The sequence below is a fragment of the Symsagittifera roscoffensis genome, chromosome 4 (genome assembly GCF_963678635.1).
Source record: "Symsagittifera roscoffensis chromosome 4, txSymRosc1.1, whole genome shotgun sequence".
NCBI classification, from domain to species: domain Eukaryota; kingdom Metazoa; phylum Xenacoelomorpha; order Acoela; family Convolutidae; genus Symsagittifera; species Symsagittifera roscoffensis.
The window spans coordinates 29,916,667-29,937,200 of record NC_087065.1 but is presented as its reverse complement, the minus strand read 5'-3'; the positions used below and the strand labels follow the sequence as shown (position 1 = coordinate 29,937,200).

At 34.2% G+C, this 20,534-nt stretch overlaps 1 protein-coding gene across 1 annotated transcript in view; it reads right to left on the bottom strand.

The window, feature by feature from the left end:
- The window catches only part of LOC134843761 (uncharacterized), a 103,025-nt gene that overhangs the window by 10,561 nt on the left and 71,930 nt on the right, over positions 1 to 20,534 (bottom strand). The window contains exons 23-33 of the mRNA XM_063860024.1: positions 17,959 to 18,094; positions 17,528 to 17,612; positions 17,082 to 17,258; positions 16,749 to 16,867; positions 16,465 to 16,578; positions 16,336 to 16,381; positions 16,057 to 16,127; positions 15,910 to 15,987; positions 15,507 to 15,726; positions 15,216 to 15,356; positions 14,867 to 15,013 (exon numbers count right to left, since the gene is read on the bottom strand). Of these exons, the coding sequence (XP_063716094.1) occupies positions 14,867 to 15,013; positions 15,216 to 15,356; positions 15,507 to 15,726; positions 15,910 to 15,987; positions 16,057 to 16,127; positions 16,336 to 16,381; positions 16,465 to 16,578; positions 16,749 to 16,867; positions 17,082 to 17,258; positions 17,528 to 17,612; positions 17,959 to 18,094 (1,334 nt within the window). The remainder of the gene's footprint in view (positions 1 to 14,866; positions 15,014 to 15,215; positions 15,357 to 15,506; positions 15,727 to 15,909; positions 15,988 to 16,056; positions 16,128 to 16,335; positions 16,382 to 16,464; positions 16,579 to 16,748; positions 16,868 to 17,081; positions 17,259 to 17,527; positions 17,613 to 17,958; positions 18,095 to 20,534) is intronic.

The following is a 20,534-nucleotide window of genomic DNA, read 5'->3' as shown; positions in this document are numbered from 1 at the left end:
GTGTTGTATTTGTGTTGTTTTGTGAATCGTCATATAAATTCGGTGTAGTTGATAACTTTGTATTATATTTTTTTATTTGAGCGTCTAAAACTGTTTTATTTATTGATTTAGAGAAAATTCCAAAAATCTGCAAAGACTATGCGTGCTACGCTTGCTTGTTTGTTTACCTGTGTGTGTATAGCACATGTGTTATAGATTCCTTTTAGCAAAGAGAAAAGAAATCCAAGAAAATTGAACATTGCGTATAATATAGTCAATCTTTTTAGGATGTAATAGGGCCATCCTAGAAAGGCCAAAAGTTCATTTTTCAAATTTACAAAGCTAAAAATATTGATTGGTGATATATCCTGTCGTCTGTATTTTTCGCCATTGAGATAAAAGTAATCTTTGATATCTTTAAAATATCCGCTATAGTCTTGTTCTTAAATGTCTGAAAAAACTGCTGTTTCTGCAAATTTGCGTAAGTTTTGATCCGTAGAATGTCGTTGTATTGTGTCCATTTTTGCGAGTAATTCTTGAAATTGTTGTGTACGAATGTGATGTTGAATGTCAGATTTGAAGTATATGCCGATCGATTGTAAATCGATATTTGGGCTGCGGGCAATAGCTCTAATGCTTTCGGGGAAAACTTTTTTAATGGTTGCATGAGTGTAGCGTATGGAGTGAGAAGATCCACAGGGGCCTGCTGTATCCCAAAAATAAGTTCTTCGTGGAAGTGTGTCGACAAAATGTACTTTAATTCTATAGAATATGGGGACTCTTTTGTGGCATCTTAAAAAACATATAAAGGAGATACTTTTTTGGTACAAGTGTAATACCATAGGATGCTTCTTTCAAAATCAATGAAATTTGATCTGTTCTCGGATAATAAAAATGCTGCATAAGGTATTTTTAGAACTGCTAGTGCAAGTGATTGTAGTATTTGTGTTCTCTCAAGTTCGCATAATTGATGTAGTGTTTCTAGTTCCGATAATGACATTTCTCGAAAAATTCTGCTTATTGTATAATCTAATTTCATATCTAGATGTATTTCATAATGAATTGCGCCAAAATAGAAGTTGTTCATGAGTGATAGTTCTTGTAGGCGTGTACTATCTTTGTCTTGTGGTTTTACTTTTCCACAAAGGTTTCCTGTATTTTTGAGAAGGTTTACTGGGATGTATGGGTTTTCGTCATTTGTTGTATGATGTCTTGCGCGTGGATTTTTTATGACTTTTTCTGTATTCATGTCGAAACCTTGTTCATATCCAACAAGAATTTCTGAATATTGTTTTATCAAGTGGATTGTTGTATTTACCTGCTAGTTCTGTTTCCGGGTAATTTTGGAAACGTGTCAATTTGTTTTCTATATTGTGAATGTTTCTAAGGTTTTAATTACTATGCTTGATTTTTCCAGGGTTTACGTTTTCATACGGAATGGATTCAACAAAATATTTTTGATGGAATTTTATCATTCTAGCGTGTATTTTTCTCAATTGAAATGTGGTACATGTGTCTTCAGGAAACCAAACAATTGTTGCTTGTGTTCGTGTAGTGGGATCGCAGTATACTTGGTCATTTTTGCAAGGAAGTCTGATTCCTTGATAAATTTTAGTGTCACCTTTTAGATCTCGTGTCAATTGTACTTTTTCAAGTTGTATTTTCCAATCAACAAGCATTATTTCTTGATATCCTTATCCTTTATTTTTTGTGTCTGCTTTATAATTTGAGGGGTTGTTTATTCCAATGTGTGGTATCCAATTTTTATCTTGAAGATCGTAAGTTTATCTTCCGTGTGCACCGTGAAATGGGAATTGATCGTCTAGTCTAATATGGCCTTGGTATCTTTCAAGTTCGGCTTGATGTGCAGAGTCTGGAAAAACTTGAAAGTTTACCAAATTTCGATTTGGGCCTTTGTTTGATGTAATATTTATTCTTAGTCGTTCGTTTTCACAATAGTCAGGGTTGAGATGTAAAAGTCTTTCGATATTGCTCTGGTAGAAAGATTCATGATCTAATCGTTTTATTTTGTGTTGTAGCTCGTGCTTTCGGGTAGAGTGTGGCTATAATGTTTGTGGTTTCTATAGCCTGTGGTTCGGATTCGCATTGTGTGACTTGATTTATTGCGTATTTATGTAGTGTTTTTTGTTCGTTTTCTTCACAGTTATAGTGTGTGACTAGTAAATCCTGAGGTCCTGTTCGGGGGCAAGGATTGTGATTTGGTTCTGAAAAACTGAGAAAAAGAAGGGTCTGGATTATGAGTATCTTTAAAATATACGTGTACATGATAATCCGGAGTATGGATTATGAAAAGTTATATATCCGATTGTCTTTTTGGTGTATCTATCGTATTTGTAAATGATTTCTGTTGTAATAAATGGAGGAGGCAAAAATTGAGCTGTTATATTTGTAGGGATAAGGGTAAGGGACGTTGAATTATATTAATTAGTCTTACTGTGATTTCGAATTGAAGTGTTGAATGATCTTGTTGTAGTTTTTGTCTGTTAAGTTCTTGTATGTCTTTGTGGATATCGTGTCTATATTGTAATCTGTTTAGTGACCAGTTGTGTAATCTGTTGCTTTTGTGATGTTGACCAAATAGTGGTGGGGGTGCTACGATTGTATTCCAGTCTAATCGTAGGGGTATATTGTTAAATGAATGTTCTCCGTATCGAGCGTCCAGATTTGTAGGAAAATTTAAAATAAAATGGTGTTGGTGAAATTTGACTTAGGGAGGGGGTTGAGGGAAATGATAGTATTTCTGGTAGTGATAAGCTTGTGTCAGATGAGACGTCAATTGGGTCGTTAACTAAATTTGGTTCGCCTTGAGTGTAGGTGTGCCACCCAATATGGGAGACGTTCTGTAGTAGTTGGGGGATTAAAAGGATTTTCTCGAATTTGTTGATGTGGGAGATGAACCTAAAGAATCTGATGGTATATTTGAAGTGCTTTGTTGTGATGCGGTTGGGGGAGTGCTTTGATTTGTACTGCCGCAGAGGTCTATAGGATTTGCTATTGGTGACTGAGGTATATTGAATTGTACTCTGAGGGTTTGTAAGTTTCTATTTCGTCTTGGTTGTATAATTGGTTGATTTATTTCGATCGTGTTTTGATTTTGGCTTTAGTGTCTTGCTCTATTAAGATCTTGTTGGAGAGGGATAAATATATTATATGTTGGTTCGTATTGTGGTTCGCTTAGAGGTGCGTGGCGAACGACTGGTTCTAGTGGTTCAGACAATCATGCGTGCCTTTCTTCAAAAGTATATCGATTGTCTTGAAGAGAGATGCGTGTTGATGACTGGAGGTTATTCGTTTGAATATTTGTTGGCGTTGTTGGAGGTTCTTGGGATATTGTTGGTGAGGACTGGTGTGGGGGTTGTTGATTAGCGATTTTGGAAAAACTTCAAAGATGAGTATTTACGAAGAATTTTTATGTTTATTGTAGTATTCTTCGATGAAGAGAATTAAAAGTTTTGTTGCCAATGCGAAAGTGATGATAGCCTTTTTTATACATTTTCATATTGTCATTATGAGGGATGTCAGAAATGTGAGAAAAATTATGAAAAGTAGAGAAACATCGTTTCTACTAAATAGATGTTGAAACATTTAGATAGTTATTGAATTATCGTACCTGAGTAGGTGATCAAGGATTTTTGCAAAATTGATGTAGAATTTTGCAAAAATGAAAAAATTGCAAAAACTATCAGGAGGAGGATGAATATTTCTATGGTATCGGCTATTAATATTATCCAGAGTTTGGAAAAATTTGAAATCATTCCAAAAAAAATTGAAAGTATGTTTGTAATATGGTTTACTGTTTGCGAAAGAAGCATTTGAAGAAATGGTTCGTTCCGTCGAAGTACTTTTTATTTTTTGAGGCTAAATTCGAGTGTGGTCCGATTATTTATTGGTTTTTTGGCAAGTGGGTTGGGTTCTGGCAATTTTTCTTGAGGGGAAGTTTTGTAGTCTCGTAAGGGTCTTCCTAATTTTGTTTTTATTTATTGAATGGTTGGGGGTATCTAAGAGAAATTTTGTACTTTAGGCTAATTTAATATTTTTGCTTGGAGGAATTTTGAGGTCTAAGTTGGGAAAATATTGTTAATCTTTGTTCTACTTGATAGGGGAGGGTTGTAATAATGAGATTTTGTTTATTTCAGTTGTCAATTTTTAGCTGTTTGTTGATTTTTGACCTGGAGGTCTTGAAGTTATAGTTAAAGATACGCTTGAAGGTTATTATTTGTCGGCTAATGAAGTCGTGTATTAAAATGAGGTGATGATTCGGAAAGATTTCTATTGGCTGAAGTCGAACTAGATTGTTCAAAAGCTTTTTCAGCAAGAAATTTGAGCAAATGTACTGATGTTTAAAATGATTTTAAGAGGAGAAAATGTTAATTAAAATTAAAGTGGTTTCTGAAATTCTACTTTCTTTAATACTTTAGATTACCGAATGAATGTTTTAAAAACTTTTTGTGGTTGATTTCGGAGTCGCAATGATTGTCTATGTTGAGACTTTTCGTTTTGATCTTGTGGTAGAGTTTTTTTTCTAGTTTTCGATTTTTTCTTTTTGTTTGAGGTATCTTTTTCTTATGTAAATTGGGGGATGTTTGGTGTTTTAATTCCGTTTTATTTTTTTTGTTCTAGTAATTTTTGGTTAGGGTTTATATCACTGCTTTGGTTTTGTTTATAATCGGAATTATTTTGAACAACTTTTAATCCTGTAAAGGAGTATAATTGAGTTAGTTCGCGAAGAGCGTACTCTTTTGGATAATAAGGTAGATTGTTTCTGTGTTGAACAATTTCTTTTTTGTTCGAGTCTGTTTGTTACATTAGTGGGTTTATCAATTATCTGATACGGTCCTTTTTGGAGTGGTTTTAATTTTTAAAAGATAACTTTTTGTGTTGTAAAATTTGGAGTTGAAACGAATGTTCCGAATTTTAAATTTGTAGCTGGAGTAAATCGAGAATTTTTGTGGGAATTAATATTTTGTCTTTGTAACAATTTTTTTGTTACGTTCTGGTGAATTTTGTTGTGTTTTTATCTCTGTTTAAAATCCATTCGGTATGTGTACCGGAAGCTAATTTTAAAATTTGTGGGTGATGAAAGTGGTCTTCATCGCGAGTATGCAGTAGTAAATTGTAACATATTGATTCTTTAATTGGTTCACAAAAGCCTTGTGTAATTTTTGAGGAATTGCTGCAAACATTATTGGTTTTCTTGGTTTTTGGTTTTTGAATGGTGACAGTCCTAAAGTTGTTGTGATTTATGAATTATAAGATATAGGGAACTGTTTTACATCTGTTGACCATTCAGTGTATCGTGTGCCGTTTCCGTTTATGATACATCTGAGATATTCTTGTAATGAGCAGTCCATACCTTCGACTAGTCCATTAGTCCAAGGTGCATGAGATGTACGTGGTTTGTGTTTAACATTATATAGGTGGCATAATGTGATAATTTCGTTGTTTATAAATTCAGTGCCATTGTCTGTAACAAGGATTTCGGGTAATCCGAACTTTGCTATCCAGTGTTCATAAAGTGCTGTGTATGCCTAAAATGCATAACAATTGGGTACTGGGTTGAGTGCTACGTAGTGTGTAAATGCGTCAACTATGACCATTATTTATGAGTTTCCTTCTGAGGATAGTGATATTGATCCTTTTGTATCAAATGAAATTCTGTGATTCAAATATAGACTTTGTACTTTAAAATCTTGTTTCTCTGCAATTTGCTTTTGATTTGGGTAGGGTTTATTTAATTGACATGTTATGCAACCGTTGCATAATACTTGAATCCAAATTGTTGCGTTTTGAAAGTAAAAATTTTGAATGAAGTTTGAGTATATTTTTTCTGATCCTGAGTGTCCTTTAGAGTGTAGTGTATGTGAAGTATGGAAAGATATAAGCATAATACTTAAAGGTAGACAGGGACTTTGAGATCAGGTGTTTGGTGTTCTAAAATGTCTGTATTCTCGTTTATTGAGGTGTTATTAAATTTTCTGAAATATCTAAAAAGTGTTTTAATTCCTAGGATTGTGATGTCAGCTTTAATTGGTTTGGTTTTATATTTATGCCAAGATTTTAATTTTCTAATGACTGGGTCAAGATTTTGCTGTTTCTGTAATAAATTTAGTGTGATTTTTTGTGTTTGGTAGAAAAATGTTTTCAACTTCTGTTATTGATAGAGGAACTGCGTCTAGAGGGTCATGGAGGTTAAAGAATTTATTTATCGTGTATTTTGAGTTTTTATTTATTGGGCCTGATAAATTTATATTATCAGTTAGATTTTCTTCTCCTATTAGAGGGAATAGATCTTTTGTTGTCTTAATTGTAGATGACTGTTGTCTTAATTTTTTCTGTTGAGTGTTGTTTTTAATCCATGATGAGTATGGAATTGGTTTAAATGTAGATGTACCTAGTAGATCAACTTCATAGTGGTTGTTTTGACAATCTAAATATAGTGGAAAAGGTTGTAAATTGTTTATTTGTGATTGGTCTATTTCAGTTGTTACTGTATATTTGCATTCTAATCGTGGTGAAGTTTCATCTTTTGCAAGAAAAATTTTTTTTTGGTGTTATTTCAACTGTTGTTTTTCTTTTTAGTAATTCAGGTGGCGTATCTGGTAGTGCAAGATTTTTTCCTGCTGTCCAAACTATATGTAAGTTGGGGAATTTCATCAAAATTAATTGAAATCTATAAACTCTATGGTTTGGATTCGATTTTTGTGTAAATAGGAATATAATGGGTTTATGATCTGTGAATAAGACTGTTGGATGATTTGATCCAAGTTTTAAAAATTCATATTCTGTAAGTGTATTTATTATGGCTGTGCATTCTCTCATAAGAGTAGAGAGTCTAAGTTCAGCTTGTGGGAATAGTCTAGAATTTGCTGAAATGAGATTCATTTTATTTTTTCCATTATGGGATTGTAATAATTCTGCACCGAGGCCAAAATTTGAGGCGTCGCACATTGCATAAAATGGCTGATCCGGTTCTGGAATTGTGTTTGAAATTTGTTCTGTGAGAAGAGTTTTGATTTCTTCAAATCGTGTTTGGTGTTCAGTTGTCCATTCAAAATCGTTTTGTATCTGAGGATGTTATAGAATGGTCCTAAGTATAATTGCATCTTATATACGCATTTACTTCAGAAGTTTGACATTCCAAAAAATTCCTGGATTTTCTTTTTGTTAGATGGTGGTTGAAGTTATCCAATTGCTTCTATACGAGATTTTATTGGAGTTATGGCGTTTCTTTCTATAATATGTCCAACAAACTTTACACGTAATAGAAAAAAAAGTGATTTATCTGCGGCTGCTTTCATGTTTTTGTGTAGTAATATCTGATGATAATTTTCTAAAACAGTGAACATTTCGTCCTTGGTTTGTTATTTCAAAAAACATCGTCTAAATATGTGATTGCAATTTTCTTGAGTATGAGTGGTCGGAAAATTTTACTCATGAAAGCTGAGAATGCTGCTGATCCTATGGAGATGCCATAGAATAATCTAATGAATTCATTTTGCTGAATTCCGATAACAAAGTGTGTTAATCGTCCTGATTGTTCGTCTAATGGCATTTGATTATATGCACTATTCCTATCTGCTGTTGTGAAATATTTACCGTTTGTTTTTGTCAGATTTTTGAATTGGTTCAGTGGGCCAGTTACATTTAGATTCATCAATGAAGGAATTGAGATATCTCGCATCTAGAACTATTTTTAAGGATCCTCCTTTGGCCAGAATGATAACGGGATTTATAAATGTGTTTCCTTTTGGATGTTCTTCTTTGTTTCCAGGAGAAATGATTTCATATTGTTTAGTATGTCTAATAGTCTGTTAACTTCGTCGTGTAAATGAATTGGAACTTTACTTGCTCGTTGTATTTTGAAAACTGCATCAGGTATCAAAGGTAGATGTAGTGGTGAATTTTTTTTTCCAACATCAACTTTTGATGTCGCGTAAACTTTTGGGTATTTTAATAGTAAATTGGCTTATTGTTCAAACTCTTTTTGTGTTAACTGAGAGTGTTGAAAAATGAACATTGTTAAGAATTTTTTGTTGGTCTTCTGTATATTTTGATATTTGAAATGTTGGTTTGATTTAAGATGTTTTCGTGAAACAGTCTGTGTTTCGTTTTCCATTGCTTATTATAATATTTATTGATAATTTTTCGTCAAGAATTGTTGATTGACATATATCTAATAAATGTAATATATTGTTTACTCTATACGCTACTTCTTTAAAGGGAGAAGTTGTCGCGTTTGTCTCACAATAACCTAAGAGTCCTAGAAGAAGAATTATTTTATGTGTAGAATTTTTATAGACATGTAAGGAAATGATGTCTGAGTCTGAGTTTTTCATGTACTTGATAGATGAAATTGTTACTCGAAAAAAATTTACGAATTGGTCTGAATTCAAGTTAGTGGTTTCAGGTTTTTTCGTTCCTGATAATTTATATGGTAAAATTTAGAGAAGAATGGTGGTTGCTTGCTTATTCTTTGGAAGAATGTTAAAGCTGTGTTTTCCTTTCTTGTGTATTCATCTTTTATATGAATTCTGCTGTTTAAAATGTTATTAGTTGGTATATTTTAGTAATAAATGGAATTCCAATGATATTATGTTTTATATCTGTGATATGGAAGGTTTGCTTGAATGGTTTGTTCAAGAGTGTGTTTTGTTCCATTGTTCAAGTGGGAACAAGGAAAAATTTGATTTTCCCGTAGTTTGTTAAGGTTGAGCCTTGTGCTGTTGCTAGCCTGATTGCTGTTTTTAAGGTTAATAATTTTGGATGTAAGATTTTAATTTGATTCCAAGTAGGGATGTTGATGATGTTTGATTCTGCTCCAGAATCTATTAAAAAATCAATTTCAAGGTCTGGTGTTTGAAGCTCTTTGCTTTTTGAACTTTCTAGGAGGAGTGGGATTGTCCAAACTTTTCTTTAGGTTGTTCTTTTGGTATATTTTGGTAAATATGATTTGTAATTGAACTTTCTACAGGTTCTTCTTCTGTTATCTCATCTACTATTTGTTCAATTGTTTTGTTGTTGTTTATTGGTCTTGTTTATTAATTCAAGACAAAGTGATCATAATTTTCATAGATATGGGAATTTATTGGTTGTTTGTATATAATGGGTTCGTAGTCATTTTCAACATGTATCATGTTAATTGAAATAGCGTTATCCGTGTCGCTTTCACTGTCTGTGGATTCGCAATTTATGTGGTTTAATTGCAATTCTGTGCTTTCTGTATTATCAAAAACGGGGGGGGGGTCTGATTGAGTTTCTTCAGTTGTTTGTACCTGATTGATTTGACTTTGATGTTCTGATGTATTACTTGTATATTTTTGTTGAGAATCTTGATAACGTGTGTTATTTCTATGCGGTGATTGAGAGTAGTTTCTTTGTTTATTGTTATAATTTGAATTTCGATTTTGTGAATTATCGCGTGATCTATTTTGACAGTTGTTATAACGTGATCTTTGATAGTTTGATCTGTTGTTCGAAAAATCTCGTGATCTATTGTTTTGATATCTTTGATTTCGATCATTTGAATAGTTTCTATTTCTATTGTTGGAATAATTTCTGTTTCTATTATATGAAGATTTTCTAGATCGATCATTGGATTAGTGTCTATTCCTGGAGTGTGAATGGGAACTGGTTTCAAACGACAGTTCAGGTCGGCATGAAGTCGATCTTGAATAGTTTTTTCTATATTGATTATTTCGACTGTTTGATCGACTTTACCTGTTTTGTGAGAAATTTCGTGATTTTCTTTGGTTTGGTGATCGTCCTTAGTAAATTGAATTATAAGGTGATTGGTGTCTAGAATAATTTGAATTATCTGGAAGCGGTTTTCCAAAACTATTCTTACTGTGGATGATTTTGTTAGGCAACTTTTGATCTTTTTTTATTTACTGAAAAAATGTGTTATTTGGTTCTCTGTACTTTTGCGGTTTATTTTGCTTGTCTTGCTGTTTTTGTCTGCATTCAGCAATGTTGTGTCCGTATCTTCGGCAATAGTTGCACCATTTTTGACAGATGGTTTTCCTTTAAAATTTGGGTTTTTTTCTCATTTATAATTAAAATTTCAGAGGTTTTTTCGGATAAATCTGTATCTGAGTCGTGTATACTAATTATTTGTGCAGTGGTGGTCTGGATGTTATTGACATATTGTAGCTTTAGATTTTCTGTTTCTTCTAGTATCATAGTGATTTCTGCTTGTTCTAACTTATCAACTAGTTTTCTTAAGTCTGGTTCTCGAATGGAGGAAGATTGTGAAGCTCTTTTTTTATTGCTATTTTTCGTAATTGATGTGTTAGAGTCATTAATTAGATTTCTGTCATCTTTGACTTTTTATAATCATGAGTGTTGAGTGAATATGCTTTTCGGACTAGTGTTTCAATTTTTACTGCGAGTTGTTTAATTGTTTCGTTTGGTAGTCTACGAATTTCCTTGCATAAAACTCTTTGATGTTGTTTGTTTCCTTCAGAGTCAAATATTTTTGAAAATTCTTGTGTGAATCTTTTCCAATCTGATTTTATATCTATAAGTAAAACTGAGAACCATTTTTGGGCTGCGCCATCAAGTGTGGTTTGGATTGATGCTGTGCATCTATGTATCCAATTTTGATGAAGTGGCGTATTTACTGGCTTAGGTCCTACATTTAAAAATAGATTTGCTGTGACTGCGTTCAGATAATCCTCTACAGAATATTCAGGATCTGTGCCTGTAAAAACCATTAGTGGCTTATTTGATGATATCCATGATCCACCTATGAGGTATGGTTTCATAGTCATTTGTAGTGATTCTGCGGCATTTGGGATTTGAGAAAATTCGTAAGTTGATTTTTTGTTATTTCATGTTGTTGTAAATATTATGGTAATGGAATTTCGTTATGCATTTGGATTGTTTGATAAGATTGTGTATTGATTGGGTTTTGTGTTTTAAAAATTTTATTTTGGGATGTTGGATTTGTTTTAGGTTGTCGTACTTGTTCTTCTCGTGTATGAGGTCAAAAATATCTGGTTGATCTATGCTATAAGAACGAGATCTTTGGCTTGGATAAAATCGTTGAAAATTTTGATTATAGTATTTTTCGTCATCTGATGGAATATAATTAGCTGTATGGTAAGGAGGTTGATTTCAGGATTGATATCAATGTGTATGATTTTTGTTTTGTTGGAAAAAAGGCTAATTTTCAATTCGATCTTGTGAAGTTTGTGGATTATCATTAAATTTACTGAGTTTGATGGTGGTTGTTGTATATTTTGACTTTATGAGTATAGTTAGTTTTGGGTATTCATACTAGAAGGTTTAGTTGTTTTTGGTTTATTTACATAGTTATAGTTATGTTCTGCAAAATTATTTCTATATGAATTTCTTGTTTTTGCGATGGTTTTGTCATTGGTCTAAATGTTCGGTAATCCATATGTGAGTATTTTAGAGCAACGGAGGGTTTTACTGTAGATTGTAGTGTCACCTGTGGTAAAATTGGGTTTTTTGGTCTTGGAGTTGTAAGATTTGAATGAATAGGTGAGATACTTTGTTGTGCTGTAGTTGTTATTGTTTCAACTATTTCTTCAGTTACGAAATGTGATGGGGATTTGGATAACTTGTTGTGTAAGATTTCTTGCTCCGTTTAGGTTTTTTTTTGTATAAAAGTTGAATTTAAACTATTGTTTCCTGCTCTATCGGGAAAGAATTAATTGTAGTTTAAAGGTGTTGAGTCAACTGTGAGTGGGTATACTTCAATATAGTCTTTGTCAATAAAATATGTGCTAATTGCTTGTCTTGATATATCTGTAGGTATATTAAAAAAATTATGAGACCATTCAGGGTTCCAAACATAATCTGTTTGTTCTGCTAAAACAGTTTCGTCATCTGTATCTTGTGGTCTAAAATTTTTTCTTGCTTGTGAAATGAGGTCAAAATTATGAGCAAATGATCAATTATGAACCATGCTAAGATTTTTTGAATCGTGTTTAACATGTTGCGTGAGTTCATTACTTGTTGGATTTTCACGGATTGCGGTCTTACGGTTGTATGTCGAGATGTTTGAATTGGTGAATCTCCTTGAGGTTCTGATGTGTCTAATATAGATAAATAGCTATAAATAAGTGAAAATACGTCGTTAGTGAATACTGAATTCGCTTTTTGTGAGTTTTGATGTTGTATAATTCTTATGTATTCTGTGAAAACTTTGGAAAATTCAATATCTACGTCATCTGTTTGAATTAGATATCTGCCATGAAATGCATTTGGTGAACTGATTTCTTTTGTATGGATTCCATATTGTTGTGTAAGGTTGCAAATTCCTTTTCGATAGTGGTCAAGGAGTTGTCTTTTGATTTTTACTTCCGGAAATTCCTTGGTACATGGACTATCTCCTTTTCAAATAAATTTGCGATTAAATTCTGACAAAATTGTACTTGTCCTCTATTTTCATCTAGTGGGTTTAATAAAAATAGGAGAATGGAAATTTCTTCTGAGTTTTCTTCAATTCGAGTCATTTTTGTGTTTTATTACTGTTAGCGTGTAACTTTCAATGTGTTTCATGGGTTGATTACAATTATATAGACGTACTGGTTTGTTTGTGTATGACTTTTTTATCTTCTTTTTCCTTTTATTGATGATGGTGATGAATCAGAGGTTTCTGAATCAGAAGAAAATAGTTGATCGTCAATTTGATGGTTTTTGTTTATTGAGTCTTTTAAATTGTGGAGTTCCTGTATTTCACTGGTTTCTGATTCTGAGACTGCGCTTCTTCGCTTTGAAAATCGTTTTCGAACAATTTGTTTTTGTTTGCTTATAATTTTCTTCCTATGCGATTGTCGATTTGTTCTTATGTATCCTATTGTTCGTCTGTGTGGTGTGATTACGAGGTCATATCTTTCGTCTTTAACTACACAGTTGTGTAATATAATTGTTTGTTTATTTCCTAAACTGTCTCTTGACATAAGGTTTAGGATGATGGATGCGAGATTGGGATTAGTGATTTCTAGTGTCTTAAACTATTAGTTCTTAAAATTTTTTGTGGTTAGCTTAACTTGCGTCGTGTTTTGTAGGGTTGGAGAGAAAAGCAGATATCGAGTCGTGAGAATGATTTTTACTTTCTCGTGACTAATTCTAAGCTAAGATAAACTTACCTAATCTTACTTAGGGGTAGTGATTTGTGATCAAGGGTTGGGGAGTAGTAAATCGATCCACAAGGTTCAGGTTTAATTAGAACGCAAGTAGTTCGTTAGATACTATTTTATTACTTACTAAGTTTAAGTACTATCCTGGGTCAGCTAAAAGGGGGGAATCAAGTGAACGATGAGTAACCGAAGTTCTTCACTGTTTATCTTAATTCGAATGGTCAGTCTTTTGAAAAACTTCTGTTAATCCTGGGTCTTGAGTGAGATTTGGATAGCGAATCGACAATTGAGGTCGTTAGATACTGACTAATTTTGAAGGGGGAGAACAAAATGGTTCTATTTGATCCAAGGATAAGCCTTGATGATCAGAAAATTTAGATGAAATTAAACTAATTTAAGTTAAGTGAAATTGATTTAAAGATCTAAGGGAAGCCTTGATGATCTGTTACTCTAAATGAGATTAATTTAAAGGAAAACATGGATAAGCCTTGATAACTTTTAGGTAAAAGTTTTAAGTGAAAGAAAAAGATTAAGGTTTAGTTTTGATGATGTTATTGTTTTTGAGATTTGCTGTTATGTTTTAGGTGATGAAGCTGGGATGAAGAGATGATTTATATATACTAACAATTTGTTTTATACTAACTAATTTTTGTAATTTTATTTTTTATAAATATTTTTCCAAGATGTTTTGAATTTACTGCAAATTTTTGGGGAGAACGACTAGGGCTGTTATTATCAGTCGTTATTGTAGAATTATTAGGTTTAGCGCCTTTCAAGATTGTTGAATACTTCTCTTCAAAAATTTTATGTCAGTAAATCAAAATTTAAATTTACTGCTAGTAATATTCTAAATATAAAAGTTTGAGTTGGCTTTTGCCGTACGAGCATGAAATCTATTGGTAGATTTCTTCCTAATCGTATGTCGTCTCTTGTCAGAGGTATTCTTCCAATACCGGAAAATTGGCTCTGATCTATTGAGTCGTAGAGACATTTCTACTAAATTTTTGTGATATAACATTTTTTAAGTGTTATATTTGTCTAATTCTAATCTAATGTTTTGATTAATGTTTCTAATCTATGCTTGCTAAGGTCTTGTTCGAGACCTTTGGTCGCACCAGGTGAGTTAGGTCTTATTGGTTAACTCATAGAATAATTCCATATAAGGTACACCGTCTGCTCGTCACGCTATCTTATTTTCGGCCGGATAGATTCGTGCAACTGCTTAGTCTAATACCGGTCTTAAAATTCCTCTTGTATCTTCTAGTCGCATTAGATCTAGTGTATACTGGTTTATACGAGTCGGTCTCTTTGGTGAAGGCAACTATATTCTAAGTTAAATTCAAATCTCATTGGTGCTGAAATTACTAGTAATTTCAGCACTTACAAATGAGTGGGTTGTTAGTTTGATGGAGCATGATTGGTTAATATTCAATATTTTATAGGGATAAAATATCAGAGTAATATCCAATAATAAAATCTAGTTTAGATCTGGTTCCAGTATAGTTGTTATTTTGTTTAGTTGTTCAGACCAGATCGCACAAAAAATTTGCTTAGAAGAGATTTTTTTGGCAAATTGGTACACTTTCCTTCAGCTTGAAAAAAAGTTCGCGTGTCCTGTATCCTTCGCCTTTGCTAACACACCAATAATTAAAAGAAAAAAAATTGGATAAAGACAATCAATGAAAATCTATTTACCGTACAACTCGAGATTCAAAAGAATAAACGATAGAGAAATGCTGCATTGTGAAGAAACTCACGACGAGGGTTCTCTTGTGAGGTATGGTGACTAGTCTATCGAAGAACCACTGCTCATACAGTTTCAGACCACTCTGCTTGCTCTTGAATAGGCGAGTCACACTCACCAGATACAACAGCACAACCATCCCCAGAAGCAGTCGTATATTCTGATGCACATAAATCAGGTTTAAACTTTATCTTAGTACAATGCGTTTTGGTTTAAAATAAATCAGAGGTTAAATAGTATATGTTCCAAAACCTATATTGATACATCATTGTAGGGATTCTCAGCAACTCATTGCAATCTGCCTTTTGGAAGCTTGAAACCAGCTGACACGTCTTTGACGTTAGAGTTTAAATGCATTTTACCTCGAGATTCTCGTGCAGTGCTTTGAACATTTGGGCGGCCTCGTTCGGTCTAAGCTTCAGTGACTTCTGCAGTTGCAAAGAAGTCTCCCATAAACAGGTCAAGTAGATAGAGAAAGCCAGACAAGCAGAGGGAAAGAACATCTGGAACAAAATCTGATGCAAGGAGGCATGAGACTGTATACAGAATGGATCGGATCTTTGGGAATTTGAGATTTTGCCAGCAGGCTTCGGAAACGATTAATTAAGAAATGACTTTCAAAAAGCAGTGCCTCAAAATGTACTTATAATTACTTGAAGAATGAGTTTAAGGTCGATGAAGGAGAAGTTGCGCGAGGCGGAGAAGAAGAGTGTCTTGAGGTGACAGCAGAACCACATCACACTCATCATCTGCACACACATTACCAGCACTGCACAATAACTACACTGTGATGACGTCACCAGAGGGCCAAAGGGGAGGATCAGAGTATGGACTGAGAGATGGCTACTGTTGTTTTCCTTCACGTTTGTCAGCCTTCATAACAAGTGCACGCAATAGAAAACAATTCAATTGAGCAATAGAAAGACCCTTGGATCAAATTCTCACCAAGTATACCAATCAAATGTCAAACACAAACTACAACAAATACGCCTGTTTAGAAGGAGCTGGGTCTAAAAATGGGATGGGTTTGAAGAATTCAAATGTAACAAAAATTACCCTATAAGGCTTTCCACAGGGTAGAAGAACATGACTGTCGCCACTCGAGCATCATAAAATTCGGGATCTGCTGAAAACCTGCAATTATTTTGTAACAGCATTATTCATAATTTAAAACAAATTTTTCAAGAAGACTTTGTTCTATACTGAGAGAGGTTGACTGCATCGAAGAAATCTTGCTCGTCGGACCAGACCGCAAGAGGGAGCAGCTGGAGATTCTGAAAAGCAAATTCATGGTAAATTTCAATTATTTAATGAACAGAAATGGGTTACTTTACAAGCCAAACTAGTCGAGAGCCAGTTAGTTGGAAGCTTTTGAATGGTGAACAAAACTGCTGCTTTAATCGTGCGATGGTTCCGCAAAATCAGGTTTTTAGTTTTTATAAATCACAATCCAAACTCGTTAGCTTCCTATTAAAACTGCACCTGAGGAAATTTCCGTGATATTATTTTGAGCTCTGCGCGGTTTCCACTGAAATTAAGCTGATTGCATTTTCTGATAATTTTTCAAAAAAAATTTCATCAAACACGGAAAATTCTATTGAAAATACTTACGTCTGAATCAAGTCTGCAATTCTGCTCCTCAGTTCAAACTCAGTCTGGGAGGGCGATACTATGTAGAACACAAAAGCGACACAGAAAAACTTCACACAAAACACAACCAGGAACCTGTGAACAGTAAACAAATCTGAAAAGAGATAGCTAGCATCTACTACACCATAATTGAGACATTCGAACGTTTTTATAGAAACATATTTTGAAGGTATGCCTGGCATTCACAGAAAAATTATCAATAACTACACTTGATCTTGTTAACACTAACTTTTGAGATCGCGTACCTGAAGAGTTCAAATAACTTAAGTTTCTGAAGAGTCCAGATGTGCCATTTTCTGAGGCTCTGCACCGAAGGAGGCCGCACGTACTTGAGATACCGAGCACGTTGCCTCATCGCAAGAGCCTTAAACCAAAACCGGTAATAGGAGTCACATGCAATAAGTATTCTCCGTTCATCAAAATAATTAAGAGCACAATACTGGGTCAACGGATAAAGGAATCACTACAGATATAGCAATTACATTTCCTACGTAGAATACATTGCTAATGATTTTCAACCATTTCAAAACGTTTTTCCCAGAGTGTTTGGGGCACGAAACTGAGGCAAACATACTAACAAAGCAAGAGCTGGCGATTGACTCTGAGAAGTCTAGGGGATCGTTGTATGAGCTCTTCCTGCTGTGCGGTCTGACGAGGGGACTGCAAGCATGGGGCAAGTGGAGCACAAAGCGTAGCTGCAGGGGGAACTTGAAGGACCAACTCACCACAGCCGAGATCAAAGAACACAGCAAAGTCTGCACGCAAAGAAGAGCAAGAATAGACGGTTGCTGCGCCACAGAAAGTTCCGGCCACGGTCACATTAGGTAAAAAAATTGAAAAACGATTTTTTTTTCGTTTTTCCTCGTTTTTTGGGGGAGGGGGGAGAGGGGGTTGCGGGGAGGTATTAAAGAGAAGACCTCAAAAATGGCGGGAATGATTGGCATCAATTGAAAAAGTGAAGTTTCGAAAAGGAACGAGAACACAAAACACTAGGAGTGCAAATACTGAGACTGATTTTACTAACGAAGAGAGGGAAAAGTAGACAAAGGGAGCATATGAGTGAGCAGAAGGCCACTTTACCACTGTAAACCAGGGCCAACTTGTCACTTCTGAAACAACAAAGATTAACTTATAGCAGCAGAGACCAAGAAGTAGCAAGTGTATTGAGTAGCTGGAATGTATCGAGACCATATAGGGCGGAACTCCAAAAATCACTGAACGCAAAACATTTTGATTTTAATTAGCTCTGAGCCAGCCGATGATGCTTTTGGATTAGTGAGTTTATAGGGAATCAAACTAAAGCTTAGCACCTCCTTTCCAAAAAGTTGAGCGAACCAATTGCGACGAAAATCTGTATCAATCTGGACGGGATTATCGAATGTGTTGTTTAAACTTTAATTGGTGGTCTAAATGAGCCACAAAAGAGTGACACAGAAGCAGCAGTAAACTACGAACCTGGATAGGAAGAATGCGGTGGCGAAAGAGAGGGATAGAGAGAGGGCTAAGCCAGAGTAGAATCCCATCAAGTACAGTCTGGACTTTGGTAGGGTGTGGAAACTGGCCGGTCCAGCGCACTGGTCTCGCAACCCACCTGCAAATTACACTGATCCAACCATACTGCTAATTCTGATTACATTCTATCTAATTTTAAATATACACACAGAGGCGAAGCTTCGCATCACAAACACTAGCCAGGACACGGCAAAAAGCAGGTCTATAAAGAGTAATAAGAAAAAAAATCAGAAATAAGCATCGATTAGAAAAAAATTGGCAATGCCTGAGATTCAAACCTTCAACCTAGAAACTAAGAGTCTCATACACTACCCACGGACGCGTAGTAGGCATCAGACACTAGCCACCAAAAAAGAAGAGAACAGATGCTATGCAATTGCCAATGCTACAGTGAAATTTCCAAACAAAAGGACACTTTCAATGAACACTTTATTTGCGAGTAAGATTAGAAAAAAAAGAAGGTTTGTAATATTAAACTAAGCTGACCGCTAGTGAAAAAAAGTATAAATATTTCCAAAGTTGGAATAGCAAAATTTTCAAGAACTTTGGAAACGTTTGAATCAGGGAGCTCTCGTAAGTTATCGTTCGTAAAAATATACTAAACTGAAACACTAAGTGACACAGCCTTTTTTTTGCGGTAACGTATGGACGATTTAAAATTTTTTGCAAAAGATTTTCGCAACATTGTACAAAATTTTGTAGGCCTGGTTTAAGGTCGATCAAAAAGACTTTCCGAGCTCTCCTTAAATGCTAAAAGGACAACGAGACAGCTCGTGTCAGGTCGAAGCTCTAAATGTTTCGACAGCCAGTTAAAACCTTTTGTTTCTAAATATTGATAAAATAATACATCAAGGATAGCCGGATACTGTGCAAGTAGCACATAATGTTCCGAACATAGTCTTTAGAAAACTACGGTTTAGAACCTTTTTTCCAAATTAAGGTAGTTTTATTCTGCTAGGTGTGATAGAAAGATCTGACGTAATAACATAATTTAAGCATATTAGACAGTCATAGTAATAGAAGCAAATTGGACAAAAACTTTGTACAAGATTGACAAGAAAACTAGAAAAAATATAGAAAAAGTTTTTTTCAAAATTTGTTGCAGAAAACTTTTAAAGTTTTTGGTTTCCAAAATGAAGCTATAAAAACTAATTTTTACTTGCATAAAATTAAATTTTAAGGTCTTAAATTACGCATAATTTAATCCTGCTCTTGATGTAAGCCTGCTCGCTTGCTTCATTCGCTTGAATTAAGACGAAAAATCAAAAATTTCTAACCGGTTTTTCTCAACAATGACAAAAAATTTTGGGAATTTTTAAAATGGTTCAAATCACGATTGAATGGGCTTCAATATGACATATCACTCAACCTAGTCCAATGATTGCTTGTGGTACATGATTTCGCATGGAAAACAAAAAGAAAAAAAATCTTAAAAAAAACACGAATACAAAGTTCCTCTCCATTTTCAATGGTCGGAACAAAAACATGCACAATATTCACAATATCTAAAGCAACGCCCATTTCTCAAAAAATGATCACAATTTAAAAATCTTTTTAAATATCTCATGATATCAGTACCTTTCAGATGATAGAAAAAATTCCTGTAAAAATGGCGCTTATCACTTTTTCCAACTTTTTCATGTCAAACACAAACGATTTTTATTTTGAATCGATGCTATCTAATTGATCCAGTTACTTTGTTTAGTTAACTAAAACTAAATCACATTGTACTTGTATGGACACAAAAAGAAAAACCTATCTTTTTTCTGATTGCTTTCCTGATAGAAAAGTTCCTCGAATTTCAACAGAATGAGCAAATCAAAATTTTGAAAAAACTAACGAAAATTGCGAAAACCTCCCCTCAAAACGTTTATGCCTGCTATACTAAAAGAGTTCAAGAAAAGCTTTCATTTCTTGCCAGGACAACGCCTAACACTATGGAAAACTTAGAAATATGTGAAAATATTATCAAAGAACAATTATTACCTAACCTAGTCGGTAAAGACAGTTTAAACCCCCAGTTCCGTGAGATATCTTCCTTACCCCTTAAAATGGGCGGATTTAACATCAAGCTGCCATCCGATCATGAAAGCTACCTAGAATGGTCTAAGGAAACATCACTGGTACTGGAATCTCAAGATCCTATTACAGCAGTAACACAGCAAGAAAAAATATGTACGAAAATCAAAAAATTGAAAACTGATAGAACAAATCGAAAAAAAAACAAACCTCATTAACTCCTCAAATGAAACAGATAAATACACAATCGACATGGCCTCTGAAAAGGGAGCCTCTAACTGGCTCAATGCTCTACCACTGAGCAGATACAACTTCAACCTGAATAAATCAGAGTTCAGAGATGGTATTTACTTAAGATACGGATGGGAACCAACCAAAACCCCACTCACATGTGCATGTGGTGCTGATTTTAACTTGACACATGCGCTTCACTGTGCAAAGGGTGGTTACACACACATAAGACACAATGAAATCAGAGACACATTCGCCAACCTCATGAA